The sequence below is a fragment of the Dermacentor variabilis genome, chromosome 8 (genome assembly GCF_050947875.1).
Source record: "Dermacentor variabilis isolate Ectoservices chromosome 8, ASM5094787v1, whole genome shotgun sequence".
NCBI lineage: Eukaryota > Metazoa > Arthropoda > Arachnida > Ixodida > Ixodidae > Dermacentor > Dermacentor variabilis.
In genome coordinates, this window is record NC_134575.1 from 139,152,702 (window position 1) to 139,172,066 (window position 19,365).

At 48.9% G+C, this 19,365-nt stretch overlaps 1 protein-coding gene across 3 annotated transcripts in view; it reads left to right on the top strand.

Annotated features, from left to right (window-relative positions):
- Positions 1-370: 370 nt before the first annotated feature.
- The window catches only part of LOC142590615 (B9 domain-containing protein 1-like), a 95,641-nt gene continuing 76,646 nt past the window's right edge, over positions 371-19,365 (top strand). For all 3 annotated transcript variants that reach the window (XM_075702938.1, XM_075702939.1, XM_075702940.1), the window contains exons 1-5: positions 371-473; positions 2,307-2,456; positions 3,741-3,809; positions 11,755-11,866; positions 12,461-12,557. In XM_075702938.1, the coding sequence (XP_075559053.1) occupies positions 2,400-2,456; positions 3,741-3,809; positions 11,755-11,866; positions 12,461-12,557 (335 nt within the window). In that variant the 5' untranslated portion in view covers positions 371-473; positions 2,307-2,399. The remainder of the gene's footprint in view (positions 474-2,306; positions 2,457-3,740; positions 3,810-11,754; positions 11,867-12,460; positions 12,558-19,365) is intronic.

Consider the following 19,365-nt stretch of genomic DNA (forward strand, 5'->3'; position numbering starts at 1 on the left):
ATAAATCCCACTCATGAGGGTTCAGTGGCCACGATGTTCTGCTGCTGTAAAGAAATGATCGTTTACCGAGATTTGACTTAACGCTGAAAACCTCGAGTGTTTGAAAATATCTCCAAACCCTCCTGCGCAGCGTCACTCAACCACCCTGTATTTCATTGTGACGCTGCGCTACCACGAACCAATCCGTTATTTTCATATCCCTAACGCGCGCAACCAAAACGCACGTATTGGATCAATAATTTCGGAAACGATCGCCAGATGGCGGAAGCGCGTCAAACGCTGCGCCCTCCTCCCCGCGGTCTACCGCAGACCGTTTCCATGGCGACGCGATTGTTGTGTGCGGCTGCTATTCGCCCGTTGTCCGCGCCGCGTGACGGGACGGTTAGCGGCGGCAGCGTCATTCCCCTCTGGCAGCTGAGAGCGGTGAGCGGCCAACGAACAGCATGCAATGCCCTCGTTGAAACGCGGACAAGGTAGGATTTGCATGCCGTTAGCAACACGATTTCGGCATGGCCAAGTTGGTGAGACGTTGCTTTTTATTTTGCGTGTGTGTGTGAGCTTTTTTATGGGACGGAACTGAACGCACGAGGTGACGTCGATTTATATGTCGCTGTTCAGCTGTAAACGCTGTAAACGTTTGGTATTCCTAAAAACCACAGAGTGATGAACACGTCTGCGAGTGTACGGGCGAGAACGGTATACTGTCAAGGAAGACTTGACAGTATACGGGTCTTCGCGCGGAAAGTGGCAATTGGTTGTATAAAAAAATGAAAGGAAGGTAAATAAGCAACTGCTGACTACTCTGTAAATGTCTATCACAATTTTCTGACAGGGAAGGCAGTTGTAGGAGGCGGCGCGAAGAGGTAGCCGCCGTGGCCGCGGTTTATTTCGGCCGGCCAGCCGTGGTGCAGCAGGATCTCGGCCTATGCCGATACCGCGGCCGAGTGCGCCAGCGTGTGGTCGCGCTACGTGCACGTGAGCCGCCTTCTTCATCGGCTGTGGAGGCGGTAGTCGCGCCGCTGCAGAAGTGAAAGGGCCGTTCGAAAGAATGGCAGACAGGATAAGAACTCCAGGTGTTTCCAGATAACGCATAAAAATTAAGATGCAGGAAAATCAGTTCTGTCCCCAGGACTTGGCAACGTTAAAGAAAGTTCACGTAAGGAAAAAAAATCGTCATCCACCTCGTCATCCATCAGAAATGTTGGGGGAGCAAAAAGTTAACCGGGAAATCAATTTACATAACGTACACAATCCACAACGACAAGTGCACGGTGGGCCGGCCAGACACTGCATCGTTGTTTTCTTCAGCACTGAGCCGCTCGTGCTCTTGTTCCTCAATGACACGCAGAGCACTTTAACAATTTCTTGTCATTTTACTAGAATATGCCATTTCATTCTTTCGCTCCATTGTCAATGTCTGCACAATGCACCCACAATTTTCAGATGAGCTATTTTCTTCAGCAGCACGTGATTGGCGGTTGACGGCATGCCTTTCTATAAGACAGTTCGTGAGATTCTTCTGTGGGTGCAGTTCTCGAGACAGTTCTGCAAACAGATGCTTCGCCAACTACAATGAACCCTAATGACTCTAAATGACTCTAACCATACATCATCGCATTCTTACTTTCCAGTTACGCAACTCACTCTTCTGCTCACTATCCCAATTATTTAGCTGCTGCAAAATAACACGTGTCTCTGTACTTTCACAATTAAACCTTGAAGTGCTTTGATAACAATACCAAACACGAACTTTTTACGATCAACGCAAGAACCACGGAGGGAATGGAACGGACAGAGCGCTATTCGTGTTATGCTGTACCGACATGCTTTACATTTTGCCCTTTGAGTAACCTGCATAAAATATTTCCTTCCAATATCCGCTCCTTATCTTCTAACTAAACACTGCTTCCACGGTAAGGCCGTAACTCAGTTTCATAAAAGTAAAAGCGCTAAATGAGTTTACCGCTGGCTGTTAATTCATCATTAGTGTTGTCTTCTTAGCTTTCGTAAGTTTCTCTCCTTGCTGCCTCACGTGAGTTCTGCGCATGCTTGCACCGTCTATTCTGTCAACCACCCTCACGGCTATTCCCGAGGCACTAATAATCCTTTGGGAGCTCTGCCGGTTTAACGCATACGTCAGAGTTACATCATTATTCAACGGTTCGTTCAGAGATTCTCTCTCGAGTGCAACAAATGCTCCTCTTGGTACAGGCTTTTAAACATTTAGCAGCAGCAGTGCTTTTGACATCAACATTCCCAAACCAACTTGCGTTTATATATACTGTTTTAACACACTTTGATTTCAGGATTGTTTCGCTACGTATAAAGTTACTCGGAGCAGCGTCTAACAGCCTATATTTAAAGGCATTCCGATCTGTACGGCCCGAGACAGCACCGAAATGGAAGCAAACGCTGTCTTCATGCTGAGCGTCAACGGGCAGATAGAATCGGCTCAGGTAGGTACTTTAAAGTTATTTCTTTATGTGGGATTCTGGTTGCTTCAGTGCGGGCATCGTTGCTCTCGTGTACGCATGGCGCATGGAGAATTTTCTATACATAAGAGGGCCAGGTGTACATGACTCTTATAGCGGAACCCTGACTGATCTCCGTTCAAATCTAGTGCCGAGGTAGCACTTTCTATGGTTTTAATATATAATGCCATGTTTGGAAGCAGTACTTGCCAGCTTCGGTCTAATACCAAAGTGTGCGTCGTCTGGAGTGACGGCACACAAAACCCCGAAGGCACCTAAACACTTCTTTTCTGTTGGGAATGCGAAACCGGTAATGTCTAATTGAACGCCACTGAGCGGTCCTCCGAGCTTCGACCTTCGATCCTGCGGTGCCAATGCCGCATGCCGCCAATGTCCTGCACGCCCAGAGACCGAGGAGGCCGCAGCGGCCGCCAAGGACGCGGGCAGGCGCGAGCCGCACGTGTCGAGGCGAGCTGTTGACGTGGCGTCGCAGCTAATGGCAATGCGAACTTAGGTGCCGTTTTGCTGCTACAGACGACAGGTTTCGGGTGTTTCTCTCAATTGGCCATTTGATGCCTTCGCATGAAAAAAAATTGACCTCACCGCAACTAGTATCCTCGTATATGGAGCGCAGTATAAAGGAACATTAGCTCCAACATAAAGGTGGTGCCATCTGTCACCGCCATGGTGTAACGGCGACTGTCATTGCAGCAGTGAAAGATGGCGCAACTAAAGCCGCTCAATGAGCTTACGCTGGAGGGCTCTAGGCGTAACTATACTATTGAACCAAAATCAACAGTTTGCTGATTGCCATCGCCACAGAACGACGTGCACTTGGAATACTTATAGTTAACCGAACAACAGTGTATACTATGAATGGCGTAACAAACTAAACCTACTGCGCATCTGGAAGAAATTTGGACGGCAACGAGCCAACAGTTTAGCCAGAGCAGACAAGTACACCTGGCGTTCTTACATTTATGCAACACTCAGTACATATTGGGCCAACGATCGGAACAACGTTGGTAAAAAATGTTTCACACTGATTTGCCAGGTGGCCAGAATCCTTATACGTGTGCATAAAATATAGTCTCTGTCAGCTTGCTACCTTTCGTCCTCAATCAGTCTCACATAAAAGCAACCGCCTCGCCCAATCTTCCCCTTAAAGCCATATCGAGACGCCTTTGTGATAAAGGGGATATGTGGTAGTTGGTGACACATCGGGGACATTGTGTTCTGTTATTTTGTCTGTTTTATTCCTTCTTGCAGTGCACGGGATTTGACGATATCTACTGCAAGTACTGTTTCGTACACGGAGCAGACTGGGTTGTCGCAGCGGTAAGAATGTTGACGTTTATATGAGAGGGTAACTAGAACATTATGGTGCTTTACAGCGAAGCTGTACACCTCTACCGTCCGAACAAATTGTTGTGTCGTTGTAAGCAAAAAACTCACCATACGTGGGCCGATCGGGCCGACCTGCCGGGCCGACCTGCGGCGGAGGTGAAGCAGACGCTATAAGCACTCCCCATATGTGGGCCGATACCGAAGATAGTGCAATTCCTAGCCGACCGGGGCGGAGGTGAAGCAGGCATTAAGCATTCCCCATACGTGGGCCTGCCACACTGATCTCGGGGCCGTGCGGATGTTGGGAGAGATGGAGTCGTGAGACGCAGGCAAGGATAGCAAATAGACTTTACTAAGAACAAACTCAATAAAACAGAGTCAAAATGGAACTAAAAACTCAACTGACAAAGATAAAACTCCACACTTGCGTAGCCTAAATATGTCCTTACCCTCCCCTACGTTCGACCTTAGCGCGTTCCGCGCGAAAGTCCGGCAACCCTGGCCTATGGCTGCACGCTAACAAAAAGGTACGCTCTTACAAAGTTCCGATGTCGCACGTAACTCCAAGTCCGATGTGCGTCGGCTCTTGATCCCAGTCGGTGCTCCTGCCGACTTGCAAGCTTTGTTGTCGTGGCATCGACCGGCCAGCTCCTCCGTCTCGGATGTCGGTGCACCGAACTATGTAGGTGACATGGCACTCCGGCCTTCCTGGTTAGGCCTACCGCCGGGCTCCGCCGCTACCTCTCCGAGTGCCGGCTGGACGCCCCGGGGACTACCGTCCGTGCTGGTCTGCCGAAGAAGGGGGATCCAATTCCTGGAGTGCCCGGCACTGCCGTGGGAGGCTGCAGCAGGTCCAGGGAGCCTCGCTCGAACGTTGCCGAGGTCGACGGCCACACCCTGGGTCGCCAGCGTCACGGGCCAGTACGAACCTCCATGGCTCCCGTCGCCAGTGCGAAGCTGGCGCTCCAACCTTCTTGTCCCAGAGCCACGTCCATAATCCCAGCTTGGCGCCGCTTCTCCTCCGATCACACCTCGGGTCACGCGCCTTGAGGGCTCGTGCCGTTCGGATCGGTCGGCGCACATCGTCCTCTTCTTTTCTTTTTGTGTTCCATGCCTCTTACATATGATATAGGCCACCTTTTCAGGAGTTTCTTTCCAAAAAACTGCCTTCTGTCGGTATTCATGGTGGCGAGTTTGACTCTCCCGCTGTGACTTGGGTGCTTTTCCTCGCGTCGTCGTGGCTCACAACACATCACCACAGTCGCACACGCTTCACCACATGCACAGTTCACAACGTTGGCGAGTTCATTGTTCTCACCACTTTACACATGTACACTCAATCGTCCGCGTTACACTCTTGACATTTCATCACGCCAATGCTCTACTCATGAAATCCGACCTACTACTATTATAGCTCACACCGCACTACTCCTGTCCGCCCTGGGAGGTCTGCAAACACTTCCTCGAGCTTATGAATCAACTCCCTTAACTCCTGTACTTGTATTGCCGCTAGGGCTTTGTTCAACCTAACCCTCTCTACCCCCAAGGTCTTCTCACTAACATAAGTGTGCACCTCCCCGCGGTCTTTCTCATCGGCAATCTCCATGCAAACTCTAGTCTTCTTGTCGTTCTTCCCCCTTTCCATCTCCTTTCTCTGTTCATACTTTTTTACACGTCCCCTAGCCACTGTCTTCTGGCATACGTCACATGATTTCACATACCGTCTCATGTCGCTCTGCACCCCGATCCAAAAGAACTCTTGTGTGACCCTTTCTAGCGTGTTCTTTATTCCTTGATGACCTGCGGTTACACTGTTGTGCCCTATCTTCAGTACTGTGTCCCTCAGCTCTTTCGGGACCATCAACTGTAGTACTTCCCTACCTGAGCTAAACACACACTTCCGGTATAGTAGGTTGTTGTTCTTTACAAACTCCACTACTGTTCTGCTCCTTTTCCTACGCATCAGTTCTCCGACCTTTAGTTCACACTTTCCTATTGATTCGTCCTTGTTCAGTAGTTCTTTAAATTCTGCAGCGGTAATATTTAATCCCTTAATGGCTGAGACCTGCAACGCTGTCAGGGGTTTGGTGCCACTACTGCTTGCTCACGTTTGTACTGCAGCCGCTACGTCTGTCTTTTGCATCCCCTCTTTTTGCGCTTCTGAGCGTCCTTTCTCTTCCACGTCCTTCCCTTTCCTCTTCCAACTTGGGTCTGGGTCGTCTGCCTTCCTCACCCCAGGTACATTTCCCACAATCAAATCATAAAGAGGGTCCTCCACACATCTAGCTGTGACTAGCCCTGTATAAAGGGTGTCGATATTTGAATCCGTGCCTCTGGCAGATATTAAATGGGTTTATCTACCAAGATTACTGGCTTAAAGTACCCGGTCATGCTTTCTGGGGGCACTAGGTCCCTCCTCACTAAAATGGTATTGGCTCCCGTGTCTCTCAAGACCATAGCCTTGCGTCTTTCTACCTCGCCTTCCACTACAGGCATGTCCTGCTCTATCTGCCCATCCTCTCTTGACGTCATGATACATGCCGTATTATCCATGGCTCCAGTCCTGCATTCGTCTGCCTTGTGACCTTTCTTTTGGCACAACTGGCGAACCACCAGTAGGGCTCCGCCGCTACCTCTCCGAGTGCCGGCAGGACGCCCCGGGGACTACCGTCCGTGCTGGTCTGTCGAAGAAGGGGGATCCAACTCCTGGAGTGCCCTTGTCACTGCCGTGGGAGGCTGCAGAGGGTCCAGGGGGCCTCGCTCGAACGTCGCCGAGTACGACGGCCACACCCTGGGTCGGCAGCGTCACAGGCTTGTACGAACCTCCATGGCTTCTGTCGCCAGTGCGAAGCTGGCGCTCCAACCTTCTTGGCCCAGAGCCACGTCCATAATCCCAGCTTGGCGCCGCTTCTCCTCCGATCACACCTCGGGTCACGCGCCTCGAGAGCTCGCGCCGTTCGGACCGGTCTGCGCACATCGTCCTTTTCTTTTTGTGTCCAATGACTCTTACATATGACAGGGCCGATCCCGAAGATAGTTTAATACCGGCCCAACCCGCGGTGGATGTAAAGCAGGCGTTAAGCACTCGTCATACGTGGGCCGATTCCGAAGATAGTGCCATGCCGGGCCGACCCGCGGCGAAGGTGCAGTTCACCATTAAGGGGCCCACATACACAGCTCCGCTGGTCATCTTTCATCACAGAGTGGAAGGGCACTGCGTTTTTTTTCTCCTGTCGATCTGGAAAAGGTTGTTTTGCTCCGAGGCGGTGAATCCGGATTTGATTGGTCGATCTGGAGCGAGTTCTTGTTTTCCACTGGGCGTTTCGGATCAACTCACTCCGGGCCGGATCGCTCTCGCTTCCTCCGCTACCGAGGCGCGGATTTGGGGGTAAATAAGATGCGAAGCACATGTCTCTTTCGCTCACTGTGGGACGGCAAATTTGGTTTTCATGGAAGTAGAAAGAGCGGAAGTCGGTTTGTGTGATCTGTGCGCACCGACTTCCGCTATGACCCACGTGGAGTACGTTTGCTCTCCGCTTGCAGGTTCGATGTGGTGAAATCCGAACGCTCGCTAAACTCGGATACAACTCAAGTCTGCAGTGAAGCCCCGCCGACGCCCTCATAACCGCCAGCCACTGTTTCTTCGCGAGGCTGCAAATAGTTCGTACTTCAAACTTTCCCTGTTACCTAAATAGCGCGGTAACCGCAAAAATAAAATTATAAGCGCGTAATGTTGTATGTTTTTAGTCGTCTATTATAGCGTAACGGTGAAAGCCGAGTGCTTTGTTTAGCTGAAATAAAAGGCTTGCTTCGCTGCAACTATTAATTGTGAAGCTTCACTTCAGTTGGCTGTGAAGTTTCACCAGTGAAAGAGGCTTAGCAGTGAAATAAACTGTACCTCGGACCTCTGAAGAGTGAAATGCTCAGACTCCATACACTTTGTCCATGTCTGCTGCACACTTCGTCGCTTTCGCCCGATGAATGAGCTCTTCAAGAACAGCAGATGCTCCGGAGGTATCAAGTACGACGCCATCTTGAAACAGTCGCATGACGACGATTTTGTTTGCTTCTGTGATTGGCTGACGGAGTAACAACCCTTTGCAGTCTGTGGGCTTTGCTTGCCAACTGCTGTTTTTTTAAAGTTGTATCCTACTATAGCTAGTTAACTGTTATGTCACCCTTATATGAGTGCGTTGCGCAGTGGAACACTTCGAAAGAAAGCCTTGGCGTTGCGGCGTTTTTCACTGCTGAAATTGCTGTAGAACGCAATATTTGTAGGAATTTTCTGCGATATATTATGCAAAACAAGCGTTCTACGCCTTCGGATACAGCTATCTGACGGTGCAAAACGTTTCCACCAATGTTTGAACAAGATTGAAAAAAACTGGATTTCCGTAATATAGCTGCGTATATATGCACAAATCAAGTGACAGTTAGCAATATTCCTAGGCTTGTGTGTTATGGATAGGTAGCCACGTTGTCTTCTCGCCTTGCAAACATTGTTACCCTAAAAAATGAAACTCCAGAAATTATTACTAAAGATTTTTAGTGCGTCCAGTATTCCGGCAAGGGCCGGCGGTTAGCGCGGCTGAGCGCGAGTGTAAACGTGAGCGTATAGATTGGTGGCGCCACCTGGAGGCGCCAAGCTCAACCAGACAAGCACAAAGCCAAGTACATTTTTCTTCGCTACATGACGTCAATTTCTGACAGCGGCGTAATGTGTTCACGATTACACCGCTGCCGATAATTTCCACCAGCAAGGAAGAATATACTTGGTTACTGTAATATTGGTTCTACGTTCCTCTGGTGGCACACTGCACCACCAGGTGGCTGCACCACTCCAACCGCTCACGTTTGCGGCCCGCGTCTGTGGGAATACCGGAGACGCTAAAACTCCTTAATAGAGAATTTTTACACAAAAAATTTACGCCATCAGCGAAGTAGAATCCACTTGGTAACTGCAGTAATAGCTTCGCGTTTGTCTGGTTGAGCTCTGCACCACCAGGTGGCTGTACCACGCAGGCTATTCTAGGGTGCCTCGGTGCACTCACTCGCCTCCGCGCATCGAGGCACTCTAGGCTACTCTAAGGTGTCTCAATGTCCGCCTTGCCCGCAGCTCGGCGGGGGAGGAGTGCGCATTGAGGCACTCTACGGAACTTACGTTTACGCCCCCACCCATGGCAAACCACCCAAACTTCCCATATTTGCTGGTACATCGGACAAGTTAAAACTCTTTATTATGAGCTTTATCACGTCTTTTAATTCTTTATATTTTCTTTCTACTATGTCTCCCAGAAAATCTTCTAATCTTCCCCTTTTCTATGTAAAAAAATGCGGCAGTGATCACAGATTTTAGCGTATGCCAATTAACATAAAACATGACTACACCCGCCTAAAGAAGGCAATGTTGCACAAGGACGCATATATGAAGCAGTTCAATAATTGCGAAGCTACGATTTTCGGACCCGCAAACCAATTCAAAATAAAATATTCCTCCCTTGTAAGTTTATGTGAGACTCCAAGGTTAAATGATTAACACAATACACCAGGTTATCGAGATAGATAGTGTACAGTCACTATGGTGTCTAAAAAAAAGCCGCAATTTCACCCGAAAGGCGAAGCATCAGCTGCGTTAGCAAATTAGTGAACAGCTGTACGAAATAAAGATAGCAATTTTGTCAGCCGCATAAGCTTGTAAACATAGGCACACTAATTAAATTAACGAGCATGGTGTCACGCGCGCACAAGCAGACATGAACACATCTGACTCGATTACCGCGAAAAGGCGCTGTCAAAACGCTAGCGTGGGTAAACGCGGCAGCAGCAGCGAGCGAAATGACATTCGTGCGGTGTATCGCTTCAACGAAAAGTGAGTGCCGAGAACACACAGCACGCACAAAGCTACGAGACTCCGACGCACCTAGACTCTGCCCCCAACACAGATCGCTCTCAAGATACGACCGGGTGAGCGCGCGCAGTCGCCACCTGCGCAGTTGCAGCTAGAGCAGAACGCCACCCCCCCCCCACCCCACTTTCCCCTCCTCTCCCACAGCCTCGCAACATTGGGTGCCTCGCGCATGGCGGGAGACATTGCGCTTTGATTTCATCTTTTTCGCGCGGGCGAGATTGAGCCGCGATCGCCGGCTCACACTCCTTTACTCGCACATACAGCCTATGGCGCGCGGCGATGATGTTATCGCCCTTGGACATTATGCGGAACCTCACTGCGACGCCGACGGCGGAAATGTGCTGGGAGTGTCCCTATATAATTTCTATCGCAATAAAATCTAATTTTTCTTGCATAGAAGTTGCCCTATGCTGAAGAAATGGAGCAAACAAGGTTCACTAGCCATCTGACTCATTAACGGTTCGTTGTAAAAATAACTAAATGCTGCAACATATTTTTCTGAACGTAGGTTCTTACCTTTTTTGAAAGGCAGAAAAGATGAAAGTCTTCAGCTTATGTGCCGCTCAGTGCTAACGGGATGTCTACCACGCTCGCATCACGTATGTCCTCGTGGTAGACTTTTCTCGCCAATTATACTGACAATTATCGAACATCCACACCGTACAAAGCCTAATGATTCACTCGGCAGCGCAACATAGGATAACATCTTTGTATCTCTCTCTTATCCCGATCATGAGACTGAAATAATCAGAAGAATAAGAATAGGCTGGGGTGCGTTTGGCAGGCATTGTCAGATCATGAACAGCAGGTTGCCATCATCCCTGAAGAGAAAAGTGTACGAAAGCGGTGTCTTACCAGTACTCACCTACGGGGCAGAAACCTGGAGGCTTACGAAAAGGGTTCTACTCAAATTGAGGACGACGGAACGAGCTATGGAAAGAAGAATGATGGGTGTAATGTTAAGGGATAACAGAGCTGGTTGGTTGAGGGAACAAACGCGAGTGAATGACATCTTAGTTGAAATCAAGAAAAAGAAATGGGCAGGGCATGTAATGAGGGGGGATGATAACCGATGGTCATTAAGGGTTATGGCCTGGATTCCAAGAGAAGGGAAGCGTAGCAAGGGGCGGCAGAAAGTTAGGTGGACGGATGAGATTAAGAAGTTTGCAGGAACAACACGGCCACAATTAGCACATGACCGGGGTAGTTGGAGAAGTATGGGAGGTGCCTTTGCCCCGCAGTGGGCGTAGCCAGGCTGATGACGATGATCTCTGTCTTTCTCTCTCATTCTATTTCACTGTTGTCTTTCTGTTCTCGAGCATCCAGCGTTCCCCACTGTAGGGTAGCAAACCTCCTTGTTTCTTTCATCTATTTTTCTTTCTCTCTCTCTCTCTCTCTCGCTCTGTGGGAATTTAATTTTCGCTATGAAGAAATTACTTGTAACAGTTTCGGGCAGCAGCTCTTGATGAGACTCAACAGGAGGCACAATTTTTGATACATTTTACAGTGTATCTCATGCATACCGACCGCAGAGCCCTAGACTTAACATGTTCCAAACCATAAAAACAAGGATATATCTTCTGGCATCGGCAGGCTTCCTTGTTGTGTTGTTTTTCTGGCGCCACATTGGTTTCATTATTAAAAGCAGGAGCCAACTTCTTTGAATAAAAGTGACTGGAGTGAATATTGTCTGTTTTCACCAATGTTTTGTGTTTTGAGAAATTTCCCGACAGTTGCGTACTATCATAATTGTTGCTGGTGGTAGACGCTGTAACTTAGTTTACAATCATATTGTTGAGGAGGCGGAGGCTGATAGAACTGCAGATAAGTAAGTCAGTCATGTTAATTGCTTCTTAAAGACCCATAACAATAAATTTTTGTACTGCCTGACGCCCTAGACACTTTCAGTTTTGTAGGAGGGGCTCGTTTGTCAACATGTAGGACTGGTGAAGAAATAAATAATTTTTCCTAATAGTTGTTGAACTTCATATGACGTGTCTCACTAAGTTGTGCTTGCTCTTTACCCAGGGTGTCGAGGAGGGTATATCACAGGTGGCGAGAAAAAGCCGTGATGCACGCCGCCATTTTGTCTGGAACTTCCCCATCGAGATCACCTACAAGAGCTCCAACGTTTCGGGCTGTAAGTAGAGGGACTAAGGGCTCATTCACACCGGCGACTTGAAGGAGGTCGCGCGACCATTTGCGACTCGCGATCAAAAAGCGACCGAACGCGACTGATGTTCACGCCGGCAAGCCCGGCTGAGCGAGACCCGCAAGTCGCGGTCCCGGAGATTATCGTTCTCAGCGAGAACTCTCGGAATCTACGCGGAATTTGACGCGACGCGGGAGTAGGCCGGATGTAGACACATGAAAGATCACTTCCGGTGCGCCGCTGATTGGTTTATCAGTTTTGTGACCACGGTCGCGCGACTGAAGAATCGCGCAGAGAGCGACTGGCCCAAAATGTTCGCTTTTCGAGAAAAGTGACCGTTTGCGACCATTTGCGACCAACTTGGTCGCGCGATCACTGTCAGTCGCCGGTGTGAATGAGCCCTAAGAGCTGCTGGATTAGTTAGTTCACGATGAAAGCTTAAGAATGGTGAAAAAAAAATACGGACGCAGAAAACAGGATAGCCGCCATTCCTGTCCCGTGAAATCGTTCTTTCCACAGGATGCAGTCATGCAGTGCAAGTGAGCGGGACGACGCCTTTATTTCTTGCCCACCATTCCGCAGGGCCACAGCTATGCCTGGCAGTGTACGGCTTGGACGCCTTCGCTAACGACGTCGTCCGTGGTTACGGCGCTGTGCACGTGCCTCCCATCGCCGGAACGTAAGTGCTAGCCATTGCCACGTGGTGGTCGAGAGAGAGAGAAAATTGATGCAGACCCCACGGGAATCGAAGCTTTGTCTGCTCTTTGCGTTCATCGAGATTATTTGACGGTGATACATTGACGGCGAACGACAGTCGTGACGGGATGTGAAATGTTACCTTGCCTGCTCCACTTGTGTTGTTCTTGCTCCGCTCGACCCTTTATGCGAGCTTTCGTCTCGTCGGCACTAAGCGCACGCTTCGGCGCCATTCTGCGTTGTAGAGTTGTAGCTCACAAAACTGCCTGCTCTCCCTCTATTTTCTCGGTGAAATTCCCCCTCCCTGTACTGCGGTAGCTGTTGCGCGTGAGCACGGAGGCAAGCGCGGCAGCTCCTGCACAGCATTCGAGAGGGCTCACGCCTGTACTTGGCTGTCACGGAGGGCGGATGCGACGCGGCGTAGATCTTGACACGAACTTCTCTGGTCGTCTTTCCTTTGTGCCGCACTCCTGTCGTGCACTAACGCGACAGCGTTAAGGACCCCGTGTCACAGAAAATCCGGTGTCGTCGCCGCGGGCGACGCTTGGCGAATAGTCGTTCTTAACCACAACCGTGCAGGCCTTCCACGTGGCGCATACCTTGTCTTACATTCTTTAAGAAGTTGTTCCTCGGAATTTTGAGAATTACAGCTCCTAAACAAACGTCCGGGGAGAAAGCACCGACAGCGCATGCCTTTTATGTTTTTGTGACATGGCCACGTTTCGACCACTTCCCGACGCGGCCGGGGTTAGCGGCGTGGCGGATAGCAGCAGCCGCAACAGCAGTGGGAAAGTCCAAGAGGAAAGGGAAGCTTCGCCTTAATAAAAACCGCGAGTCAGGACATTAACTTTTTATTCGGCGAATTGTGGAAAGAAAAGCAAGTGAAGCTTAATGCATAATGATACCGGCGATCCCAACCGCCGGTCGTCGCAATCTCATCCAGGGGTCCAGCGCGTCGGCTGTTTCTACATGACTCCACATAGGTTCGAGCGAGCTTTCCAGAATGTACAACAATGTCCCCGTCGCGCATGTAGCCTGAGTAGAGAAGGTTCCCTCTCTTTATAATGAGCGACAGCGCTCGAGAGAGTTCTGATGCATGAACCCGTGTCTCGCGCTGGGCGACAACATCATAGAGGTGCTTGGCTAGTGAAAAGCGATAAAAAAATTATACGCGTGTCACTATTTACCTGTTCCGTTTCTTTTTAACTTTAAATGAATTCTGGGGTTTTACGTGCCCGATATTTCGAGGCACGCCTTAGTGCCGGACCCCGGCTTAATTTCGACTACCTGGAGTTCTTTGACGTGCCCCCAGTGCAAGCTACGCGGGCATCTTTGCATATCGCCCCGTCTAAATGCGGCCACCGCTGCCGAGGTTTGATGAACCCCCGGAAGGGGAACGCAAGTTTCGGTTTCAAGGAACATGCGCGCCCCAAGCGGTTGCCGGACATCCCAACTTATCTTTTTTATTCCTCTTTTTGTGAATTTTAAATCTGGCGAAGCGCGGGAAGTAGTTGTCTTCGCGCGTCCGTCGTGCTTACCGCCGCTCATCCTTGCCACTCGCTTAGCGATATCACAAGTTGGATCGCACTTGGTCATCTGCTTCGGTTGTCGTGCTAAGTATGAAGATGGGAAAGATAAGACAGATAAGCTTGATAAAGCGTGCAACGAATAGAAGACGCAGGAAACCAGGTCAACAAAGCATTAGATGCCTGCAGATGGCTAATTCGCGGCATCACATGTGTTGCGCGGCTCTGCGGTGTTCTCACACGGGTAATTCCAGTTCTGCGAAGTTTTTCACGTTTCCCAATGAGAGCAGGTAAGCACAAGTATTTCACTTTATTTTCGGGGCAGGTATTCATTTTGCATGAGTAAACCAGTTCTGTGCAAGCCTGAGTGGACTGACATAGGAGCAGTGCCGCTCGACTCATTCGTCATGACGGCAGCCCATCTGCTGTCGGTCAAATACTAGTACTGAATGGCTTGAGTACGTGTTTGTGGGACTATACATTCTGTGCGTTCTTTACTTTCTCGACACATACAGCCAAGGCTAAATTAAAAAAAAAAAGAAAGACACAGCCGTGATGTTTTATGAAATTTCAAGAGCAATGACGGCAAAAGGATGCACCCACAATTTCTTGTTGGGTTTTGATGCACCGTTACCGAGATATAATACTGAAGAAGGTTTAAGCTCTTTATTTTACCAAAATTTTGAAGCGTAGACGGTGCCATACGCTCAGTTACCTTGCTTTAGGCTCAGCTTCGGTGTGTACAAGTTTTTGAGTGCCTGTATTATAGATGAGGCGCAATGTTATTTGTGTTGCCGGGAAGATGTATCTAATAATACAAGTATTACAAGTATAGACTATTTAATGCTAATTAAGTACGAACTGGTAATCCCCCTTGCGATGAAGGGCGTTATTAAGCTTATTTTAATGAATGGTTGGTTCATTGCGTTGCTGTTGTGTCACAATGGTGTCCTAATACTAAGGGTGCTTTTCTGTATGCAGGAATATGACGCAAAATATGACGCCAAGCAGCTTACATGCGCTTGTACGCACTATAGAAATATGCTCCCTCATTCGGCATGTAGTTCAAATAATGAAATCAATTATAGGCTACTTCTGGTTCATGCAGATGCATGTAGCCAGTTTAAAATTTTGCGGGCCCTTACTTCTCATACTCTCAATGAAATATATGTGTTGTACTCTACCTCCTTTCTGTAAGCCACAGAACGTGTCGCCATAGTAAAACACGTGATAGTCAAGTTCCGTGTGATTAGCCCGTCATGGTTAATTTTCGCATTGGTTTGGATCTTCTGGAATCTATGTTCGCTCATTATGTACAAATTTCAGTTGTGAATAAAAATTAAATTATGGGGTTTTACATGCCAAAACCACTTTCTGATTATGAGGCACGCCGTAGTGGGGGACTCCGAAAATTTGGACCACCTGGGGTTCTTTAACGATTACCTGAATCTAAGCACACGGGTGCTTTCGCATATCGCCCCCATCTAAATATGGCCGCTGTGGGCACGATTCGATCCCGCGACCTTGTGCTTAGTAGCCCAACACGATAGCCACTAAACAATCACGGAGGGAGCGAATGAAAATTGCTTCTGCAGGTTGACTTTCGCACTGCATGGAGGTCAGTCTCTTTAGAGTAGATAATGCGTAAAAAAAGCGTTCAACTTTCAGTTTTGTTGAGTTTCGGCTGACTAGGAAATCGGCCAGTTTTAGTTGATCCTCTTCACAACACACAAACAAACAAGCCCACTATATCTGTGGGCTTGTTGAACTTTAGCCATAAACGTAACCAAAAGTTAAGAATTTTAAAGCGACAACTTTCGCGAAATGACAAAACGTAATATATTACCTGCAAATATTGGTAGTTAACGGTGGCTTGCTATATAAATAAGTTTTATTATAATTGCTTGGCACGGTGTGTACGAGCGCTGTCCCAGTGCTTTAAAATGTGAATAGAAGATTCCAACGTAAACGTGGCAGAAAGAAAAAACGCTTCGTAAACACGGCACACTTCAGCGGGTTCTGCTCTGCGATTTGGCAAATAACGCCGCGCGGCCGGCAGACCTGCAAGGGAGCGCTAACACAGCCAACACCCTCTAGAGGTGTTGACGCAGCCCGCTTGCATGCAAAGTAGGAATGGAAGGCTTCGCGGCAAGCCTCCTCCTCCCTGCGGCGCGCCGTCTCCCTCTGCCTTCTGGCCGCGTCAATGACGTCATGGATGCGCTGTTTTGTTTGTGTGTTATTTCCAGTTGGATATCCGGCAACCGCCAGTGGTGAAAGCGGCGCTGCCACCGCGTGTCAGCAAGTGCTTGGTGGCGATAGCAAGGGCTTAGTGGCGCAACCCACCGCCCCGTTCCAAAGGGGATGCTGGCATTCGAGAGGAGTCCCTCCCATGGGCCCGAGTGTCCCAAGGGAGGGAGTTCCCGCACCCTGATTTGATCCCGTGTGCTCGGGCTTAGCGGCGCAACGCCGAAGGCATTACGCCGCTACGGCGGGTTTCTTGTTTTCTTCTTTTTTTAGACGAACAGGTACAGAGCTCCGCGCAACGCTAGGTTTGCGTCGAAAAGTGCTTCATTCCGAACTCTCAATGAAAGAGCTTGTAAACCCGCATTGCTGCTCAAGCTACCTTTGAATAACCTGTTGAAATGCAGGTGACCACAGGACGCGCCCACCTCTATCATTAATACCAGATAAAAAAAAACAGTGCCCTTCAACTCTGTGAAGAAAGATGACCAGCGAAGCTTTGCATGTTGGCGAACTGGACCCTTGAACTGGACCTCCGCCGCGGGTCTGCCAGGTATTGCGCCATCTTCGGGATCGCAGCAGGTATGGAAAGGGCTTAACGCCTGCTTCAGCTCTGCTGCGGGTCGGCCCGGCATTTCACTACCTTGGGAATCGGCCCACGTATGGGCAGTTCTTAACGCCTGCTTCACTTACGCCTCCGGTCGACCCGGCACTGCACTATCTTCGGGATTGGTCCATGTACGAGGAGTGCTTAACGCCTGCTTCACCTCCCCAGCGGGTCAGCCCGGCATTGCACTACCTTTAGGATCGCCCGACGTATGGGGAGTTCTTAACGCCTGCTTTACTGACGCCTCCGGTCGACCCGGCACTGCACTATTTTCGGGATTGGTCCATGTACGAGGAGTGCTTAACGCCTGCTTCACCTCCCCAGCGGGTCAGCCCGGCATTGCACTACCTTTACGATCGCCCGACGTATGGGGAGCTCTTAACGCCTGCTTTACTGACGCCTCCGGTCGACCCGGCACTGCACTATTTTCGGGATTGGTCCATGTACGAGGAGTGCTTAACGCCTGCTTCACCTCCCCAGCGGGTCAGCCCGGCATTGCACTACCTTTAAGATCGCCCGACGTATGAGGAGTTCTTAACGCCTGCTTCACTTACGCCTCCGGTCGGTCCGGCGTTGCACTACCTTCGGGATCGGCCCACGTATGGGGAGGGCTTAACGCCTGCTTCACCTCCGCCCCTGGTGGGCCCGGCATTGCACAACTTCGGGATTAGCCGGCGTATGAAAAATTTTTGGTCTACGCGGGGACGGGATCCACCAGATCCTAGCCATAGACAGCTTCGCTCTAACAGTTAACCGCAGAGCTCATCTTAGGATGGCCATGGACGGTAATGCGGATAGCAATTGAGCAATGTCGCGACAGACCATGTTCCCGAAGTCCCGTTTATTTAAGACACGTAGTGGTAATCTGATACTTTCGCTGACTGGTGGTATGCCGCATACTATGATATGGTCCCCCTTTCCTATGGCACCCGTTAGAGTCGTCCATGACCATGGAGGCATCACGATGACTATGACGCTGACGTAGTAACGATAAGCTGAGGAAGAAGGAATAGTATGAATGGAACGACCAAGGCGTGTAATGGCCATGACGCGACCACAATGAGATCTCGATTGCTAATTTAGGACGATGGTATTACAACAACGTGAAGGCGACGACATAAGCACAATGAAATTACGATGATGACAGTATGGTGACGGTGACACTATGATACCAACCGGATGAAGAAGAGGGAAAGACAACGATCGCACGACTGAGACGGCATCAGGACGATGGTGCGATAACGGATGCATGGTAGCTTGCGTCTGTGTGACGACGACGCATTGACGGCGATGCCATGACAACGACGGTGTAATCACGGTTGAATAGCTACAGCATGATGGCGCTAGAATGACGAACTGAGAATGACGTTGATGGATCGACAAAGGTTCTATGACGACGACGGTGTGGGGAAAATGGGATCACGTTGCTGAAGTGATGACAAGACAAAAATGATCGTGTGACGACGACGACCTGATGACAGTGGTGGGAAGATGATGGCGTGACGACGGCATGACGACGACGGCATCACGGCCCTGAACACACACCTAGTGACCCAAACTATTTGGACCCCTTGGTCGGGGTGACAAAGACAGCATGACGCGTCAGATGTCGAAGCTTGAAGATGATTGAAAGACCACAACGGCATCACGTGCACGGGTCCATACCTACCGGCCCAAGCTATTAGACAATTTGGGCGAATGGGTCGGCGTAGAAGTCGTAACGACCCCGACGGGATCGAGACCAGGAGCACATACCTAGCGGCCCAAGCAGGTAGAGAAATGGGGCCACTGGGTTGGCGTAAAAGGATGGATAGACAGATAATAATAATAATAATAATAATAATAATAATAATAATAATAATAATAATAATAATAATAATAATAATAATAATAATAAGTTTATTTATTTGTAAAAATACAGAAAATTACATGTGCGTAATATACATAAGCAGGTCCAATAGCCAAAGACTGTATCGGGACCTCCTGCTAATGACACTTATAATGCTATACGATGTTTAAAGCAACAGTAGTAAAGGGGAGAGCTAACAGTAACATCAAAACATGTTTATAGCATATGAGTAATAAGAACACTTGTTAACAGCCTGACAATATAAAGAAACGATAAAAATAGGAGAAAAAACATGCACAGTATCAGTCTAGTATTTATTATTAATGCTTTTAGTTCTCTTTTAAATTGGTATAAATTTATGCATTTTTGGTTATATGTGGTAGAGTATTCCAAAGCCATATCGAGAAAAACTCCGCAGTCTGTTTAGCATAGTTCGCACTTTAGGTAGACGGAAATTATTATTGAGTGCGAATCTATTGTTACTATGAGCTATCAGATCACAGGGTGAGAAGCAAATCGATCGTAGTTCCTTAGTCATATATTTGCAGAATAAAATCCATAGATTATA